Genomic DNA, 19,490 nt, shown 5'->3' with positions numbered 1-19,490 from the left:
CATCGCCGCCAATGAAAACACGCTGAAATACATGACTCAATTTCTATTGGCTATCTGAATATTTGTATTTCCCTTAAATCTATTAAGGAGCGGGAAATTTTAACAACAGTATGCGCGGTATGCGCTATGCCGCACATGTGTACGGTTAATGATTAAAAAAGCAACATAAGCAACCAATTTATTGAATGATAATTTAATTGTTGTGTTTATAATTTGTTGGAAAATAAATGTAGTGACTATTTTTCATTGATATGAACCGGAAAGAAAGGAGAAAAATGTGTTTATTTGCGGGACAAATATAAATCTACAATAGTGAGGTTATGTTCGGAGGCATTCTTGTTTTAAATATTTTCATTGTTTACATTTAAAAAGTGTGCAATGCTTTTTATTTTATTTCGGCGACAACAAATAAAAATTAGCAGTCATCATATTTACAATAAACCAAAATTCAAATACATTTACTTGCAAAGAAAATTTTTGCATGATACTCTTGACGATTTACCAGCAATTGCAGTAATGGATATGAAAAAAACTCTCAAGTCTTGTAATATTTCGTTTTACGAAGGACATACGTGTTTGCTTTCTGATTGTCCTCTATGTGACAATAAATCGAAATTGTACATCAATAAAACAACAGGTATTTTATTAACTTTAATTTAACTTTACAGGGAGTCTACTGGTCCTTGAAGTCCTGGAATTCCTGGAAATGTCCTGGAATTTGAACTTTTGTCCTTGAATTTTCCATATTTTGCTTTTCAATATTCAATAATTTAAAAATTTTACTTAAATTTAAAAAAATAATTTTTTGATCCATCAAAAACTAATTTTAATTTGTCAATTGATTAAAAATATTTTTGTTCAAGTAGGTTAATTTAAATTATGTTAATCGTAATATGAAATAATATTACACAGGGTTGCCATAAAATTTAATTTTTGTTTTCCCTGACTTTTTCCTGATTTCCAGACAAAATTTTCACTTTTCCCTAACCCTGAAGAACATTAATAATATCTTTTTTAAATAAATATTTAATCATTATTATTTTTGTATAGGAATTAAGATTCTCAAATTCAGTAACTTATGAGAATATTATTATAATAAAACATTAAAACATGAAGATTTCCTCATGTTTTATAATAAATTTAAGATGACAAAGTAATAAAATCATTATTTTATTTCATAAGAATATTGTAACTAAAAATTCGAATTTTCAAAGATTTTAATTTTAACCCTTTTCAAAATTCAAATATTTCTAAAAATCCACGCTATAATGTTTTTAATATTCAATTATAATTTAAAATTTTAAGTGAAATTCATTTTTTAATCAATTTTTATTAGAAAATTTCCCGAGAATTCAATTATTTAAATACATTAAAAATAAATAATTTATTTAGTAATTTCATGTTTTTTAAAATTGAATTTTTATGAAGAATTTTATCAAAATTTTTAATAACAATTCAATTCTTTCGGCGAATTTAAAAAAAAAATTGTAAGAATAAATGCAATTTTCCATCATTTTATTTTAAATTTTATAAAAAATAATTTAAATTCTGCTATAAGATTTGTTATTTATGAAAATAATTGAATTCCTGTGAATAATTTTATTTGTCAAAATAATTGAATTCCAGAGAAAAATATTATTATTTATGAAAATAATTATTTTCTTGTGAAGAATTTTATTCAAACTTTTTTAAATAATTGAATTTTTCAGAATTTTTAAAAACTCTTAAAAAATAATTAAATTCCATCTAGAAATTTCAATAAAAAATTGAAAATATTTTAAATCTGACCAAGAAGAGAATCTGACAAAGAATTAAAAAAAAATTTTTTTTTAAATTATTGAATTCCTGTGAAAATATTTATTTTTAAAAAAAATTGAATTCTTGGGAAAAATTTTATTTTTTACGAAAATAATTGAATTGTTTTGAAGAGTTTTACAAACATTTTTGACAATAATTGTATTTTACGAAAATAATTGTATTCTATGACCGATTTTATTATAATTTTTCAAATTTATAAAGCATTTTATCAAAATTTTTAAAAATAATTGAATTCTCAAGAAAGAAAATAATTGATTTCTAGCGAAGAAATTTAATCAAATTCTTTTAAATAATTGAATTCCTATAAAAAATGTATTATTTGTGAAAATAATTGAATTCTTAAGAAGAAATGTATTGAAAACAATTTAATTTTCTTTATATATTTGAATTCTTTCGAGAAACTTCATTAAAAAATTTAAAATAATTGAATTGATGTGAAGAAGTTTATAAAAGAAATTGGTAAGTAATTGAATTCCTGTTAAATTTTTATTAAAATAATAGAATTCTTTTGGAAAATTTTTTTAAAATAGTGGATATAAAAAATAATTGAAATGAGGAAAATTTTTTAAAATAATTCTTGGCATAATTTAAGGCAAACAAAAAAGACACCAAAATTCAGAATTTTCCTACAAATTCTAAAAATTAAATTTTTTCCAGTACTTTTAGTAAAAATCCCTGACTTTTCCCTGACCAATTCTAATTTCCCTGACTTTTCCCTGAATTCCTTGACTTCCCTGACTTGTGGCAACTCTGTTACACATATAAATGTCCTGGAAAAATAAGAAATCTGTCCTGGAATGTCCTGAAAATGTCCTGGAATTTTAAGTCATATTTTCAGTAGACACCCTGCTTTAAATTAATAATTAAATAATGATTTTATAATTATATTATTAATTGATAATAGAAATTTTGTATTTTTTTCTTACATTTAATTATATGTCAACAGGTTTGTTTATTTGTGAAAATTGCCAGCATACAGGATCTTGGAGTATCCTAGAAAAGTTTATAATTCAGAAAAAGACGAGTCGAGCTATTAAGGCATTGTTAGAAGTTCGAAAATCTATTCATAAAGAAGATGATTGTTCTTGTCAGTGGAATAATGTAAAAAATAGTTCCGAAAATGTTGCTGATATTCCTGTCGATGAGTACGAGAAAATTCGAAAAACATTTTCCTTTCCAGTAATTATTTCTTTTTGGTTCACAAATTTTTTTTTCTTTCTTTATTTTGTTATTTTAATTAATTAATTTATTTAGTGATTTATTTTTAGAATATACCTCAAGAGACAATGTCTCATTTAAATTGTAGCTACAATGGAAAATTACAAGTGTGGTATTTTCCCTTAGTTGCATTTAATACACGAATTGTTGGCTACAAATCGTTGTCTATGAAGAATGATCATTGTAAAACTGAACCACCGACGGGTACAAGTGGAGTGATAATTCACACTCAACGAAGTACAAAATCAGAGGATAGTGCCGTTATTGTACCGACAATAAATGATTTTCTTGCACTTGTTGCTGAAAAATCGGCACCAATTATCATATGCTTGCCATACGATTTACAAAATTTACCGCAAGAAATTCTTCCGAGTTTAGAAAAATATAATAAATTAGTTTTATGGTTTGGTAATAATGCAACGAGTTGGGATGTGTCGAGGAATTTTGCCAAGAAACTCAATGAGAAACGATGCTTCATTGTGAGACCAATTAATCAACAGACGAGTCCTAAAGAGGCTTTAAAGAAGAAATTAAATTTGAAGGAGATTATTCAGAACGCCCAACCAATTTGGCATAAAAGTATCACGACTTTTAGTACAATAAGACAAGATGTTTTGAGTGATTTGCAAAATATTGATAAAGTTCAAGGTGTGAAGTGGAAACGATATCCAACTTTGAATAGAATTTTACAGGGTCACAGGAAAGGGGAATTTACCATATTGACCGGACCGACAGGTTATTATTTTCTTTTTGGTTCTTTCACTGCTTGTTTTTGGACTAAATTTTACTATCTTTTACATTTTTCACTCCTTTTTTCTATTAGATTTTTAATGCACTTTTTACTACATTTTTTCATTATTTTTTATTTTTTGCTGCATTGATTTTTAATAAAGACAAGTTTTTCCTCTTTCAGGATGCGGAAAAACGACATTCATCAGTGAATACTCTTTGGATTTGGCTCTACAAGGAGTTAATACACTTTGGGGAAGTTTTGAAATAAGAAATGCGAGATTAGCGAGGACAATGCTTCAGCAAATGGTTGGCGTGCCGCTCGATGAGAATTTGCAAAATTTTAATACATTCGCGGACAATTTTGAAAAACTTCCCATTTATTTCATGACGTTTCACGGTCAACAGAATATCAAAGTTGTCATGGAGGTAAGTAATTTTGTGAATTGTCAAAAAGTCGTGATAGTTAATTTTGGTTATTTTTATTTACAGGCAATTGAGCACGCTACTTACGTTCATGATATCGCTCACGTTATCATTGATAATGTACAATTTATGATGGGCATTTCTGACGAATCAAAGCATATGGATCGGTAAATTATTTTACTATCTTACAAAAATATTTTCTAGTCTATCTTCTATATCTATGTTTATAAAAAAATTTGAAAATAATTGAATTTTATGCGACGAATTCAACTATTTTCAATAATTGTAATAAAAATCTTTAGTCAATTTATAAATAATAAAAATCTTCGTAAAAAATTGAATTATTTTTATATAAATAATAAAATTCTTAACAGGGTTTCACTTATTTTCAATACAATTTTAATTAAATTCTCCGAGAAAATTCAATTATTTTTAAAAATAATTGAATATTTTAATAATAACAGGAGTTCAATTATTTAAAAACCTTTTAATAAAATCCAATTCAAGAAAATTAAATTATTTTTAAATTCTTCGAAAGAATTCAATAATATCAATAAATACCTAGTAAATTTTTTTACAGGTATTCAATTATTTTAAATACGATTTTAATAAAATTCTTTTTAAAAATTCACTTATTTTTTAAAATTTTGCAAAAATTAAATTATTTGCAGAAATAATAAATTTTGCAAAAATTCAATTGTTTCAGAAATAATAAATTTTTTTGTCAGGGATTCAATTATTTAAATAAAGTTTTAATAAAAGTCTACTCAAAAATTTAATTATTTTCAGAAATAATTAAATTTTCGATGTACTGAAAATCATTGAATTCTTGTAAAGTATTAATAAAAAAATTTGAATATAATAATTGAATTCATGTCAAGAATTTTCTCAACATTTTTTCAAATAATTGAATTCTTTTGAGAAAATATAATAAAAATTGTAGGTATTGAAAATCATTTAATTCTTGGAAAGATTTTGATTAAAATTCTTTAAAATAGTGAAGTTTTTTTTAAATAATGTTTACTAAAAATTTTGAAAATAATTGAATATTTTCAAGAAGAATTTCTTTTAAGTTTTTAAAATAATCGTGTATATTTTTAATTGTAATTAACAAGTTTCCTATTAAATTATACTAAATTTATTCATAGAAAATTTAATTTTTATAAACAATTTTATTAGAGTATTTGTAAATAATAAGATTTTTTTGAAGAATTTCATTAAATGTCGTAAAAAAATGTAATTTTTTAGAGTAATTTTAATTGAAAATTTTAAAAATAATTTAAATTTAGAAAGAATTCAATTAAAAACTTTTGAGAACAATTGAATTGTTTAAACAAATTTTATTACAACTTTTAAAAATAATTGAACCTGTTAAAGAAATAATTAAAATTGTATTGAAAACAATTAAATTTTTATTAAAACTCTTGAAAATAATTGAATTTAAATAATATTTTTAAAAATAATTGTATTCTTTCGAGAAATTTTATTAAAATTGTATTGAAAATAATTGAATTCCACCGAAAAATTTTATTATTTACGAAAATAATTGAATTCCTTTGTAGAATGTTATTATTTATGAAAATAATTGAATTTCTTTGTAGAATTTTATTATTTATGAAAGTATTTTAGTTCTTGCGAAGATTTTTCTTATTTATGAAAATAATTAAATTCTTCTGGAGGATTTTACAATTCATAAAAGAAATTGAATTGTTTCGAAGGATTTTATCTGAATTTTTGAAAATAGAATTTTTTGAAGGAATTTTATTAAACATTTTGAAGATAATGATTTTTTTAAAAGAAATTCATGAAAACTGTTGAAAATAAATAAATTTATATTAAAATTCTTGAAAATAATTGAATTGCTTTAAAGAATTTTATTATTCATGAGAATAATGAAATTCTTGCGACAAATTTTTAAGTAATAATAAACAAGAATATTTAATATTATGTTTATTAATAAGTGAATTCTTTAAATTTAAAATCTGTAATCATTCAAAAATTGATGTTTATTCTTGAAAATATAAAATTTTTTATTTTACAAAATAATAAAAAATGGAATAATACCGCGTTCCGCGTGTATTATTTGCTAGTTGTAAATTATAATTGTGAAAGAAATGTTTTTAAATTTATTATAATTAAATTTCAGTTTCTGGCGACAGGACAAGATAATAAGTACATTTCGGACTTTCGCAACAAAGCATAATTGTCACGTAACTTTAGTGATTCATCCGAGGAAGGAGCGAAATGATGAGGAATTATCGGTCTCGTCAATATTTGGTAGTGCAAAAGCTAGTCAAGAGGCGGACAATGTATTAATTATTCAAGATAAACGACTCACTAGTCTTCGAGGGAAAAAGTACTTACAAGTTGCAAAAAATCGTTACAGCGGTGATTTAGGAATAATGCTGCTTGAATTTGATAAATCAAGTTTAAGTTATTCTTCCAAAAGAAAATCGAAAACAACCAATGACCAAAAAGACACGAACAAAGAGGAAATCGAACTAACTTCCGAATCAACGTGATATTTTTCTCCTTTTAAAAACAGTGATAGATTTTTTTGTACAGAAATATTCTTCAATTTATCGTAAGTTTTCTACTCCTACAATCTGTAAATATTCTTCTTGTAATTATATTTTTCGTGTTCCTATTGACAGAGAAAGAGATAATTTTTGTAAAATGTTTTTCCAACACAAATATATTAGTAAAAAAATTTATTTTCTTTTTAATTAGAATATTTTGTTGACATTTGTTTTTACATTTCTGTTACAAAATTTTTCGTTTCTAATTTTAATCAAAAATTAAAATTTCACGAAGTAATTATTAATTGAGAAAAATAGTTTTCTTTTTCAGCGTTCGATGTGTCGACAGAAAACTTTTGCACGACAATCGAATTTCATACTTTTAATGTTGTAATTAAAGTGAGTGTTTAAGACATCTTTAAAACCGTTATATTTATTTTCAGTGTAATTGATCAAATTTTGAATAGATTGAAAATTCAGATTCATTTCGTTTTGAAACATACTCACATAATTTTCTTCGCGAATTTTTTGATTTATAAAATCTGAGTGTAGAATATTTTGCGCAACACTAATTGCATTTGTTAAAGCTTTACAGGGCGTTAGGAGAACATCATTATTACCCCATTTATGAACGATGAACGATTCAAGAAATTCATAAGCAATAACACCATGAATTATTGTTAGAAATTTCATGATTCCCTCCTTGTCTGCTGACCAAATGCGATGTTCACTTGATTGCTTCGTTGGAAATGGAATGACACTGAGGAAAATTGTTGATTTGAGAAAACCTGGAAAGTTTGGTGCTTTGGCGAAATTCAGTGTTTCCTTGCCAAGTGGTCGTGGATATTTTTCACTTTTCATAATAATTAGAAATTGATAGGGAAAGGCGGAATTTATTTTTCTCAATGATAGAGCCTTTCCCGTTGCCACATCTTCGGAACTGGCAAAATCCTTTAATTTGTATTTATTCTTTAAAATATCAATTCGTTGCTTGCCAATTTCCTTCATTGATTCATTGATTTTCGAAATTTTTGGCCCTCTTATCAGGAATAGTGTTATCATTTCGACGACGTCCACTAATAGCTCGTCTGTTTTATTATTAACGCAATTCATTGCCATTTTTAAGACGGCTCTTGTGTCAAATTGTTCCTGTCGTGATTGTTGAGCTTTCACAGAAAATGCATCTTCGAACCTTTTTGTTATTTCTTTTAATATGTTTCCAAGTTGATCAGCATTCATGTCTGGATTAAAATAAACAAATTTTATTATTTATTTATTTAAATCAATTTCATGATAAATCTTTAACAAATTTTATTTTTTTATTATTGATTATTAATATTTATTTGTAATTACAACATTTTTTATTTTTGAATAATTTTATAATCAATATTTAAAAAATCCACTTGACTCATCAAGTACATAATTAATTATTATTGCTTATATTTTCAAAAATTTGAGTATAATTCTTTGCAAGAATTCAATTATTTTCATAAATAATAACATTCTTCGTAAGAATTCAATTACTTTTATAAATAGTAAAATTAATCCAAAGTTCAATTATTTTCAACAAAATTGTAGTAAAATTTCACAAAAAAATACAATTATTTTCTAAAGTTTTAATAATTCCTTCGAAACAATTCAATTATTTTTAATAAAATTTTAATACAATTTTATGAAAAAATGCAATTATTATTTTCTAAAATTTTAATAAATCCTTGGAAACAATTTAATTCTTCAAAAAAAATTTAATAAAATTATTCGAAAGAATCCAATTATGTATTTTTAAAAAATTTTAATAAATCCTTCGAAACAATTCAATTTTTTAGAAGCAGAAAAATTTATCGCAAGAATTAAATTATTTTTTATAAATAATAATATTCTTCTCATGAATTCATTTATTTTCAATACAATAATTTTAATAAACTTCAATAATCGAAAATATTTCATTATAATTATTAACAGACACAAGTATTTTAAAAATTTGAAAAAAATTCTTTGTTTAATTCAATTATTTTTAAAATTTCCAATTAAAGTTATTCAAAAAACTACATTATTTTGAAAAAAGCTTAAAGAAATTCTTCAACAGATTTAATTATTTACAAACACTCTAATTAAATTGTTTAAAAGAGTTTAATTTTCTATAAATAATTTTAATAATATTTTAATTGTACAATTATTAACAAAATCGATTATATTCAATAAATTAAAGAAATTTTTTGAAAGAATTTTTAAAATGTGTCTATTCTTCGAAAGAAAAATTCTGAGAAGAATTTAATTATTTTCTAAAAATTTTAATAAAATTCAAGAATTAAATGTTTAATATTTCAATTATTAAGAGACACGATTATTTTAAAAACTTGAAAGAAATTGTTCATAAAATTCAATTACTTTCAAAAATTTCAATTAAAATTATTAAAGAAACTCCATTAGTTTAAAAAAAATTCAAAGAAATTCTTCCAAAGAATTTAATTATGATTTTTAAAGTTTTAATAAAATCCGTCGCAAGAATTCAATTATTTTTAAATTTTTTGTTTGCATGAATTTAATGATTTTCAATAAATTAATTTTAGAATTGAAAATTTATAATAATAATAATATTTCCTTTTTGTTTAAACCGTTTTTTTATTATTTTGTAATAAATCATATTAAAAATAATTAATATTATTATGAATGTAAATTTTTATAATAAATAAATTTTTCATAATAATAGCAATAATAATTTTGCTTTTCAATTATTTTGTGATAAATAATAACAATAACAACTTTTTTCTTTAATTTACTTATAATTTTAAAATCAATTTTTCTGAATATTTAAAACAATTTCTCAAATAATTAATCAAATTCACTAAAGTTAAATTAATTAAAAGTTAAATTGACAAAAGTTTTATTTTTATACCAAGTTGACCAAGTTTAATAAAAAAAATAATAAAAAGAATAATTCTTTTTATGTTCTTAATTTTTATAATTAATTCTCAAAAATAATTAATTAATTAACAAATGAAAAGAACAAATAGAAAAATAGAAAAAAACATAATGTGACAAATATTAATATCTAAAATAAATAAATAAATAAATAGGTACATAGAGACGAAAAATATTGTTTACAGTGCAAATAATTAATTATATTCTCCTTTTATATTTAAATTGCGCGCGTAAAATGACGAGGAATATTCAACGCATGCGCGTAGCGTATGTTTATAAATTAGAAAAAAAAATGGATCCCTCAATTTTCTTCATGTTTACATTATCTGTCCAAATTTAAGATAAGCTTTCCTATTTATATATTACACATATTTAGAATGACATGATGCAGATGATTATTCTATATACGAAACGTCGACATTAGTAAAGGAAAAATGTATAATGGAAATATTGTGTGGTTCATCATTTTTTTCATCACTTTACAAAGTGCACAATTATTTTGTGATAATTTTAAAAAACCAACTATTTTAATTGGAATTTTGGTACGAAATAAAGCACACACATTGCCATATTTTCTCAGTTTTCTCGGGAATCTTGATTATCCAAAAAATAGAATATCTCTTTGGTGAGTTGGCATTATAATTCAATTTTATGCTTAATTATTATTGTTTAATTAGGCAGTCAAATGTTTTTTTCTTCGTGAGCGAAATTTATCTTTAATTGTGGTAAACAATAGTAAGTGTTTTTTTTCTATTAGTTTTATTAAATTGTTGAAAAATTGAATTTTTCTTTTTACAGTAAATACGTACTTGTCATAATTGTCAGTCATATGTTAAATAATAAATTATATCTTAACACTTTTTTATTCTAATTTTATTTTATTCTCTTTTATTTTTTAAAACTTCGTTTTTAAACTTGTTTCTTATAGGTAGTCTATTTTATTCCGTTTGGTTAAATAATAATAAAAATATTATAAAGAATAATATGCTGAATGAGCAAAAATTACTAAATAAAATTATTTATCTAAACGGAAATAATCATTTTTATAAACCTACAGTTTAACTGTTTCAATTTTAGTCATTAGAGTTAATTTTAATTTAATATCTATTATTTTTAATTTTAATTAATAATAATTAGTCATTAGAATTAAATTTTAAAATTACAGTTTACATTCTTGGACTAATTATAACAAATAAAAAAATAAATAAAAATAAAACATGTTACAGAAATTTTTTTTTGAAATTAAAAATATATTGTTTGCAGTTTTGCTAAAAAATTTCTATAGAATTTTATTTTGTTATAAAATAATTTTTATTTTAAATCAATTCCGTTTGTTTATTGCAATTATAATAATTTATCTCACAGAAGTTTTAGATTTTGTTTTGAAATTGTTTTAAAACTACTAAATCGTTTTTACTTACTTTTCTAATTTTATTTTCACACCCCGTGTCGAAAAATGCCACCAAACTTGATACAATTTTTTATTCCTTTTCTGTTGAAGTATTTTTTATTTTGTATTTTATTGTTCTAGACACAAAAAGATTTGTTAAAAAATAATATGCGTCTTGATAAACTGAAGTCTTTCGAGATAATGACCGCTGCTTGAAAATTTGCTGCTGAAGTTGAATGTATTCAACATACACTCAGACAAAGAATAATACTTTTGATATGTTTCATTTAATAATTTTTCATCAATATAGTTTTTTGGTTAATTTAAAAAAAAATTTAGTGTCTTGTTTGTATTAATTACTTTTTTTTTTTAAATATTTTTCCTTTTTTTTGCATTTCCATTTATTTTGTTTTTTCACGTGAATAATGCAATTTTTAGAAAAAGAGATTACTCTCTAAAATAGATAACATTGGAGGAATAGTAATTAACATTTTCTTTTTTTTTTTGATAAAAAAGAATTGTTTATTTTATCTTAAGAATTCTTTAGAAATATTTTCTTTACAAAGAGTAATTTATTTCTTAATACTTGAGATAATGAGAGTAGAATTTCAATAACAGGGTGCCCACATGTCAATAAAATGTAAAGTCAGGGAAATGTCAGGAGAAAAAATTTTTTGTTAGGAAAATTTAGAAAGTTGAGATTTTTTCGACTTATTTTCAAAAATTGCTACTTTTTCAACTTTTCTTCCACACATTGCAAGAAAATATTATACTTTTTAGTATGAAATGTAATTTATTTTGATTTTTCTAGTGCGAAATTTAAAAATGAAAATTAATGAAAATTAGGTTCTAGTTTTTTAAAATTTGGTATTTTCAATACTTTCAATTACATATTTCCGAAAATTCAAATACATACAATAAATAATAACATTTTAGAATTATTTTTAACATTTTGGAGAAAAAAATCATGTTCTAAATATTTTTCATTAAAATTCATCAAAAAATTAATTATTTTTTTTAAATAATACAAAAGCTCTTTTAAGAAATTCAACTGTTTTCAAAAAATTACATTAAAATATTAAAATTCTTCAAAAATTTGATTATTTTTATTTTTTGAAAATATTATACCTTCAAAAACTGAAGAAAAAACATGGACAGTTTAATTATTATAAAAAATTGAATTTTCGTATTTAAATAATTTAATTCTCGCAGATAAAATAAATAAAATATAGAAAATAATTTAATTCTGGAAGGGTTATGATTGTAATTTTTAGAAATTATTAAATTTCATAAATTTTACTCATTTTCCGTAAACTTTCATATTTTTTTGTAAAAAAATTTTATCAGGGAAAATAATTTTAATGTCAGTAAATTGTCAGGGAAATTAATAAACTACTGAAACTTGTGAGCACCCTGAATAAAATTATTTCCATAGTCGAAAAAAAAGGGATTCTTTTTTTTTATTCTTATGTTATAACTTATATTCTTTACTTTTTATTCTTTCTTGAGATAGATGGAATTTAATTGTGTTTAATAAATATCACACAATATGAGTCAGACACAATAATCTTTTTATTGAGTCTTACAATAATCGTAACTCGATCTTTAGTTCGTGTCTATAGGACGTAACAAACTTCTGCCCACAAATGTTTTCATTCTTAAGTATCGAATTACTTTTTTTTCTAAAATAATTTTCCTTTCTTTTCATTTGTATTTATTTTATTTTTTTTAAATAAATTTTTTTACCTGAATTATACAATTTTTAGAGAAAACGAAATAACACTCTAAAACAGGATAACATTGTTGAAGAAAATTTTTTCTATACAAAGATATAATTTCTCAATAGTTTATTGAGTTCGTAGTTTATTTATTTCTTCTTAAATAATACAAAAAGAATTTTCTAAAAGGAAATTTTTTATTCAATTACAGGATTCGAAGCGATAACAATATTGACAATTCGATTGAAATTCTGAAAATCTGGATAGAAGAGGAAAAGACGAAATATCATTCTGTGGATTTTTCGTTTCATGAAGAAGCAAATGGATTTGAGGATGAAAAAGGAATTACCGATTGGTCATCTAGTAGATTTTCTCACATTATCAAATTACGAGAGGAAGCAGTTAATTATGCGCGAAAAGTGTGGGCCGATTTTATTTTTGTAAGTCTAAAAAATATTTTTTCTAATAAATAATGGAAAAAGTATAAAATAAAAATAAAAAAATAATGGAAAAAATTTATTTTCTCTTTTAGATGTTGGATGCGGACGTATTTTTGATAAATCCTAAAACATTGGACAATTTGGTAGCTAAAAATTTAACTGTCGCAGCACCACTTTTGAAATCCGATGGAATGTACAGTAATTTTTGGGCTGGAATGACACAGGATTATTATTATATTAGAACGGAGCAGTATAAACCGATTCTTAAGGGCGAAGTTAGTGGATGTTTTCAAGTTCCTATGGTGCACAGCGCAGTGTTGATAGATTTACGTAAGGAAGCGAGTAATTACTTGACATATTCGTCAAAAAGTATCGAAAACTATGATGGACCTGTCGATGATATTATAACTTTTGCACTCGTTGCTAATCGCTCTGGTAATTATTAAAATCCAAATAATTCAAAGAATTCTAAATAAATTTTAATTCGGATTTTTAGTTAATTAAATTCAATTAAAATTTAATTAATACGAAAAAAATGCGAAAGAAAACTAACAAGTAATTAAATTTATCAATTACAGGAGTGCCAATGCATATTTGTAACGATAAATCATATGGATTCATTACAGTGCCATTAGAAAATAACGATGGAATCGAGCACGATAAGAAGCAACTTTTAAATATAAAATTAGAAATTCTAGGTAAACCTTTTTAATCTAAAGAAAAAGTTTTTTATCTTTAAAAATCATTGAAATCTTTTTAAATTCTTTATCTATACAAAAAAGATATTGTCTACTATATAAAAATATAGAAAAATTATCGAATGAATTTTTGTTAAATTGGATATAATTTTAATTATTCTTTTTTTTTTGCAATTAGCTTTACAAGAAAATCTTCCATTGAGTAAGAGTTTAAAGAAATTTGTCAGCCATCCAGAAAAAGATACCGCTGGCGTATCGCGAGTTATTATGATTAATTTACTACGAAGACCGGAAAGAAGAAGGCGAATGCAAAATTGTTTTAAGGAATTAGGAATTGATGCAGAAATAATGGACGCAGTTGATGGAAAGTAAGATTTCCAAAAAATGATGGATCATTTTTCAAGTATAAACAATTGAATTAAATAATTTTGTTTTCAATTAAACTATAGTTGAGAAATTAGTTTTTGATTAATGGAGGATTTAATTTTTGATTAAAATAACTGAAGATTTAATTTTCAGTTAAAGTAGCTGAAGATTTAATTTTCAATTAAAGTAGCTGAGGATTTAATTTTCAAATAAAGTAGCTGAAGATTTAATTTTCAATTAAAGTAGCTGTGGATTTAATTTTCAAATAAAGTAGCTGAAGATTTAATTTTCAATAAAAATAACTGAGAATTCAATTTACATTTAAATAAATACAACAAATAATTTAATTTCAAATAATATTTTATTAGTAAAAAAAAAATAGTTTTTTTTAACAATTAAATATTTTCAGAACTTTAAATCGTACAACTTTGGATTCAATGGGTATTAGATTGATGTCAAACTATGCTGATCCATATCACAAAAGGTATATTTCTGAATAAATTAAATTACTTATTTTTACAAAAAAACAATAAATTCGTAAAATAAAAATTGCTCAATATTTCTTCTATTCTTAGATCTATGACTATGGGAGAGATTGGCTGTTTTTTGAGTCATTATTATATTTGGAAAAAGGTTTGCTATTTAATTTATTTATCCCTTTATTTATTTTATTCACTTCTTTACTTATAATTAAAATTATTTATTATATGATTGTTAACAAAAATTGCTTTAAATCAACAGGTGATAGAGAATAATTATGAAAGTGTGATGGTGCTGGAAGACGACGTTCGATTCGAACCTTATTTCAGAAATAAGGTGAACTTTGTATTGAAGGAAATCCAAAGATTAAAAACAGACTGGGATCTTGTGTGAGTAATAAATTCATTTTAATTAAACTAATTTAATATTATTTCTTCGCAATAATTCAATTATTTTCATAAATAATCAAAATTTTTAAAGAGATTCAATTATTTTCATAAATAATAAAACTCATCGCAGAATTTCAATTATTTTTAGTACAATTTTAATGGAATTTCTCGAAAAATGTAATTATTCTTAAAAATTTTATTAAAATTCATCAAAGAAATTCAATTTCTTGAAAGAATTAAGTTATTTTCAAAAATTTTAATGAAAATCTTTTTAACAAAATTCAATTTTTTTTCAAAATATTTTTAATAAAATTCTACTTAGAAATTTAATTAATTTCAATAAAATTTCACAGAAGAATTGAATTAGGTATTTATACAAAAATATTATTAAAAAATTCGTCTCAAGAGTTCAATTATTTTCAAATGGTAATAAAATTCTTCGCAAAAATTCAATTATGGTCAAAAGTTAAAAAAATTATCGTTAAAATTTCAATTATCTTTATAAATAATAAAATTTTTCTCAAAAATTCAATTATTTTCAAAAATTTTAATAAAATTCTTGTCAAAATTTCAATTATTTTCAAAAGCTTTTTTCAATTCAATCAAATTTTTTACAGAGATTCAATTATTTTTAATACAATGTTAATCTAATTTCTTAAAAAATGAAATTATTTTTACAAATGTTATTAAAATTCGTCAAAAGAATTTTAACTACCTATTTAAAAATTTGTTGATAAAATTCTTTATGAGTGTTCAATTTTAAAAAACATTCAATTCTTCAATAAATTATTTATTTTTGTATTTAAATAATTGAATTCTTGAAAAATTTGCTAATAAAAAATGATTTAAATATGAATTTCAGTTAAGATTGTACTAACAAATAGTTGTTTCTACTAATTTAATAGAAAAATTTACTAATTTGAATTTTTCATACTTTTGACTGAAAATTGTGTAGATTTAATTTTTTTGAAAAAGTTTAATTGAATTTTTTTTAAGTTATTTGAAGTTTTTATTTTCTAATATATATATTTTATTGAAGAATTTCTGAATAATCGATAAAATTTCGTAAAATTGAATTGTAAACAAAAGAATTTGAAAATTTTCAAAAAAATTTTTCAAAAATTTTTAAAAATAGGTAATTAATTTTAAGAAGAATTTTAGTTCAAAATTATGGAAAACAATAATCCTGGACAATTGTCGTCTTCTAAACTTATCGTGTTTATTCTTGAAATCAAATACAAAACCTTCAAATTTTTCTATTTCTGGGCAATAATTTCTTTTCAAATAATTAAAAAAATTGAATTCATCTCCGAAATTCAATCATTTATTTCCAAAAATTTTAATAAAATTCTTGTTAACATTTCAATTATTTAAATAAAATTTTAATAAAATTCTGCGGAAACATTTAATTTTTTTCATATATAATAAAAATTTCACAGGAATTCAATTACATATTTAAAATTTTTTTATAAATTTCTTCCCAACGATTTCATTATTTTCATAAATACGATAAATACCATAAAGTTTTTTTTACAGAGATTCAATTATTTTTATAATTAATAAAACTCTTTTCCGAAATTTAATTATTTCCAAAAATTTTAATAAAATTCTTGGCAAAATTTCAATTATTTTCAAGAATTTTCCAAAAGAATTCAATTATTTAAAAAAAATTTTGATAAAATTCTACACAAACATTTAATTACTTTCATAAATAACAAAAATTTTCCAGAAATTAAATTATTTACATACTTTGTATTAATTTTCTTCACAATAATTTAATTATTTTCATGAATAATAAAACTGATTGCAGAATTTAAATAATTTTTATTCAATTTAATCGAATTCCACGAAAAATGTAATTATTCTTAAAAATTTTATTAGAATTCGTCGAAAGAATTTCAAGTTTTTAAAAATTTGTTGATAAAATTCTTTATGAAAATTCAATTTTAAGAAATATTCAATTATTCAATAAATTATTTATTTTTGTATCTAATTTAAATAATTGAATTCTCGTAGAATTTCGTAATAAAAATTAAATTAAAAATGAATCTCAAATTTTAGATAATAATTGAAAATTATAAAAGTAGTATAGCGTGAATTAAATTTATAGAAATAATTGAATTTTGAAAGGATTTTAAATTAAAATCTTTGACACTTTGAATCTTTCAAATTTTTTACTAACAATTCTGTAGAATTAATGTTTTTAAAAAAGTTTAATTGAATATTTTTTTTGAAATTACTAAAAATTTTTTTTTCTAATATGTACTTATATTTAATTGAGTCGAAGACTCGGAGTGATCGATTTCTTCATGTTTTATAATAATTTTTTATAAGTTGTTTAATTTCAAAAATGTTTGAATTTGAATGTTTTGAAAATTTTGATTCCTTTATAAAAATAATAATGATTAAATATTTATTTAAAAATGAAGTTATTGGTGTTTGCGAATAATTAATTCGTAAATAAAATATAATGGAACATTTTTTGAGTGTCTAATTATTTTTACTGTGAATTAGAATATTTTTTAGAGTCAGGGAAAAAGTAAAAATTTTGTCTGAAAAGTCAGGGGAAAAGAAAATTAAATTTTTTGTTTAATAATTTGTTTAACCTGGAAAACCTGGAAAAGTCAGGGAATTTAATTTAATTATTATTAAATACTTGAAAGGAAAACGAATTGTTTTTTTTATTATTATTATAATGATTAAATTGTTAATTTTTCTTATTAGATACTTGGGAAGAAAACGAATGCAGGAACAAGAGGAGCCTTTCGTGGAGGGTTCACAATTTCTCGTTCATGCTGGTTACAGTTATTGGACATTAGGTTACATTTTGTCGGCTCAGGGCGCAAGGAAATTATTAGCAGCAAAACCCCTCGAAAATATGGTTCCTGTAGATGAGTATTTACCAATTCTATTCGATAAACACCCGAGGTATTTATTAATTTACTAAATATTAGTTCGCTAATAATTAAATTAGAAATTTTTCAATTTAGATATAATTTTAATTTTCTTTTCAATTAATCTTAATTCCTTTAGAAATTGAAGAATAAAATTTTCTTAATTCTCGAATTTAATGTAGATTTTTTTCAGGGACATTTGGAAGGAACAATATCCAGAAAGGAATCTAGTTGCACTTTCTGCGAGTCCTCTTCTTATTTATCCGACGCATTATACCGGAGAAAATGGATATATTAGTGACACTGAAGACTCAAATATTGTCACTCTAAAAAAAGAAATTTCCAACGAGTCAAGAAATCGAGACGAATTATAGATCTGAAAAAAAATAAGAAGGAGAAAAAGAGAGAGTGAAAGACAAAAAAAAGTGTGACATTTTTTTTTAACCAGTCAAAATGATAATCAAAAAGGAGTCTAAAGAATAAGGTGATCTTATTGAAAAAAAACTGCCATTTTCGTGCCATTTCCATTATTTGGAATTATCATTGCCAGTTTCCATTATTTCTAATTCTCCTAATATTTTAATAAATTTAATTAAACTTTTTTTTTTACTTCATATTTTTTAACCAATTTACTAATTTTTTTCTACGATTTATACTTTTTTTTTGAAAATATTTTCATAAATAATTTTAGATTATACTTAAAAATATAATGAAATATTTTTTATTAACTTTTTATTAGACGCACAAATAATGTTTGAAGAGATTTAAAAAATAATTAGAGAGATATATAGAATTATATTTTCTGATATAGAGGCTTTACAATTTTTTATAAAATAAAAAAAAACAAATACTATATTTTTCTGTTAAAGAAAATTTAGAAAATTTAGAAAATTTTATAGACTGAAGAATGTGTGTAGAGAAATCATGATATATTTTATCATTTTAGAAAAAAAGTTACGTTAAAAAATATAATATTTAAAAATTTTAATAAAAAAAAATGTCCCAAAATTATGCCAAAAATCTTTATAGCGTTATTTGAATATTAATTCTAATAATATTATGAATTGTGCTTCAATTACTAATTATGATACATTTGTGAACACTTCATATTATTGTGTAATTAATTGCCAATGGAAGCATATCTTGAGAATTAATAAATAAAAATTTGAACGCAATATATTTATTTACTTTTTTCGACGAATGTCCTTTTTGTCGAATCTTCAACTCCTCGAAAACGTTCTTTGATTTGTTAATCATTTAAATATTCCCGCTTCATCTCGCAGCGCATAGATTTACAGGAATTTGCTTTACCGACTGTCGGTACTTTTCCATTTGAAGACACGGCGCGAATTTTCGTCAACTGTCAAAGTAACTGATGAAAATATTTTCTTTGCATTCTTTTAATTTTATGATTAACTAATAATAATATAAACTTGCTGTTTACAGTGTAACCTTTGTGCTAATAATTAAAGAACAAATATTG

At 22.4% G+C, this 19,490-nt stretch overlaps 3 protein-coding genes across 3 annotated transcripts; 2 read left to right on the top strand and 1 right to left on the bottom strand.

Moving 5' to 3' along the window:
• Positions 1 to 98: 98 nt before the first annotated feature.
• LOC122497812 (twinkle protein, mitochondrial) lies at positions 99 to 6,864 on the top strand. The gene is made up of 6 exons (XM_043605120.1): positions 99 to 637; positions 2,765 to 2,997; positions 3,087 to 3,771; positions 3,950 to 4,194; positions 4,258 to 4,358; positions 6,338 to 6,864. Exons 1-6 carry the CDS (start codon positions 379 to 381, stop codon positions 6,711 to 6,713), a joined length of 1,899 nt encoding a protein of 632 aa, XP_043461055.1. The 5' UTR covers positions 99 to 378; the 3' UTR covers positions 6,714 to 6,864.
• Positions 6,865 to 6,912: 48 nt separating this feature from the next.
• LOC122497815 lies at positions 6,913 to 11,358 on the bottom strand. The gene is made up of 2 exons (XM_043605125.1): positions 11,054 to 11,358; positions 6,913 to 7,951 (listed from the first exon to the last, which is right to left on the bottom strand). Exon 2 carries the CDS (start codon positions 7,947 to 7,949, stop codon positions 7,038 to 7,040), a length of 912 nt encoding a protein of 303 aa, XP_043461060.1. The 5' UTR covers positions 7,950 to 7,951; positions 11,054 to 11,358; the 3' UTR covers positions 6,913 to 7,037.
• Positions 9,912 to 19,182, top strand: LOC122497813 (glycosyltransferase 25 family member). The gene is made up of 10 exons (XM_043605121.1): positions 9,912 to 10,257; positions 12,952 to 13,180; positions 13,273 to 13,615; positions 13,759 to 13,878; positions 14,057 to 14,246; positions 14,654 to 14,728; positions 14,820 to 14,877; positions 14,986 to 15,113; positions 17,838 to 18,041; positions 18,201 to 19,182. The coding sequence occupies exons 1-10, from the start codon at positions 10,067 to 10,069 to the stop codon at positions 18,379 to 18,381; spliced, it is 1,719 nt and encodes a 572-aa protein (XP_043461056.1). The 5' UTR covers positions 9,912 to 10,066; the 3' UTR covers positions 18,382 to 19,182.
• The last annotated feature ends 308 nt before the right edge of the window (positions 19,183 to 19,490 follow it).

The sequence above is a fragment of the Leptopilina heterotoma genome, unplaced genomic scaffold (assembly GCF_015476425.1).
Source record: "Leptopilina heterotoma isolate Lh14 unplaced genomic scaffold, ASM1547642v1 Lhet_14, whole genome shotgun sequence".
NCBI lineage: Eukaryota > Metazoa > Arthropoda > Insecta > Hymenoptera > Figitidae > Leptopilina > Leptopilina heterotoma.
The sequence above is the reverse complement of the archived record's forward strand: the minus strand, read 5'-3'. Positions and strand labels throughout refer to the sequence as shown.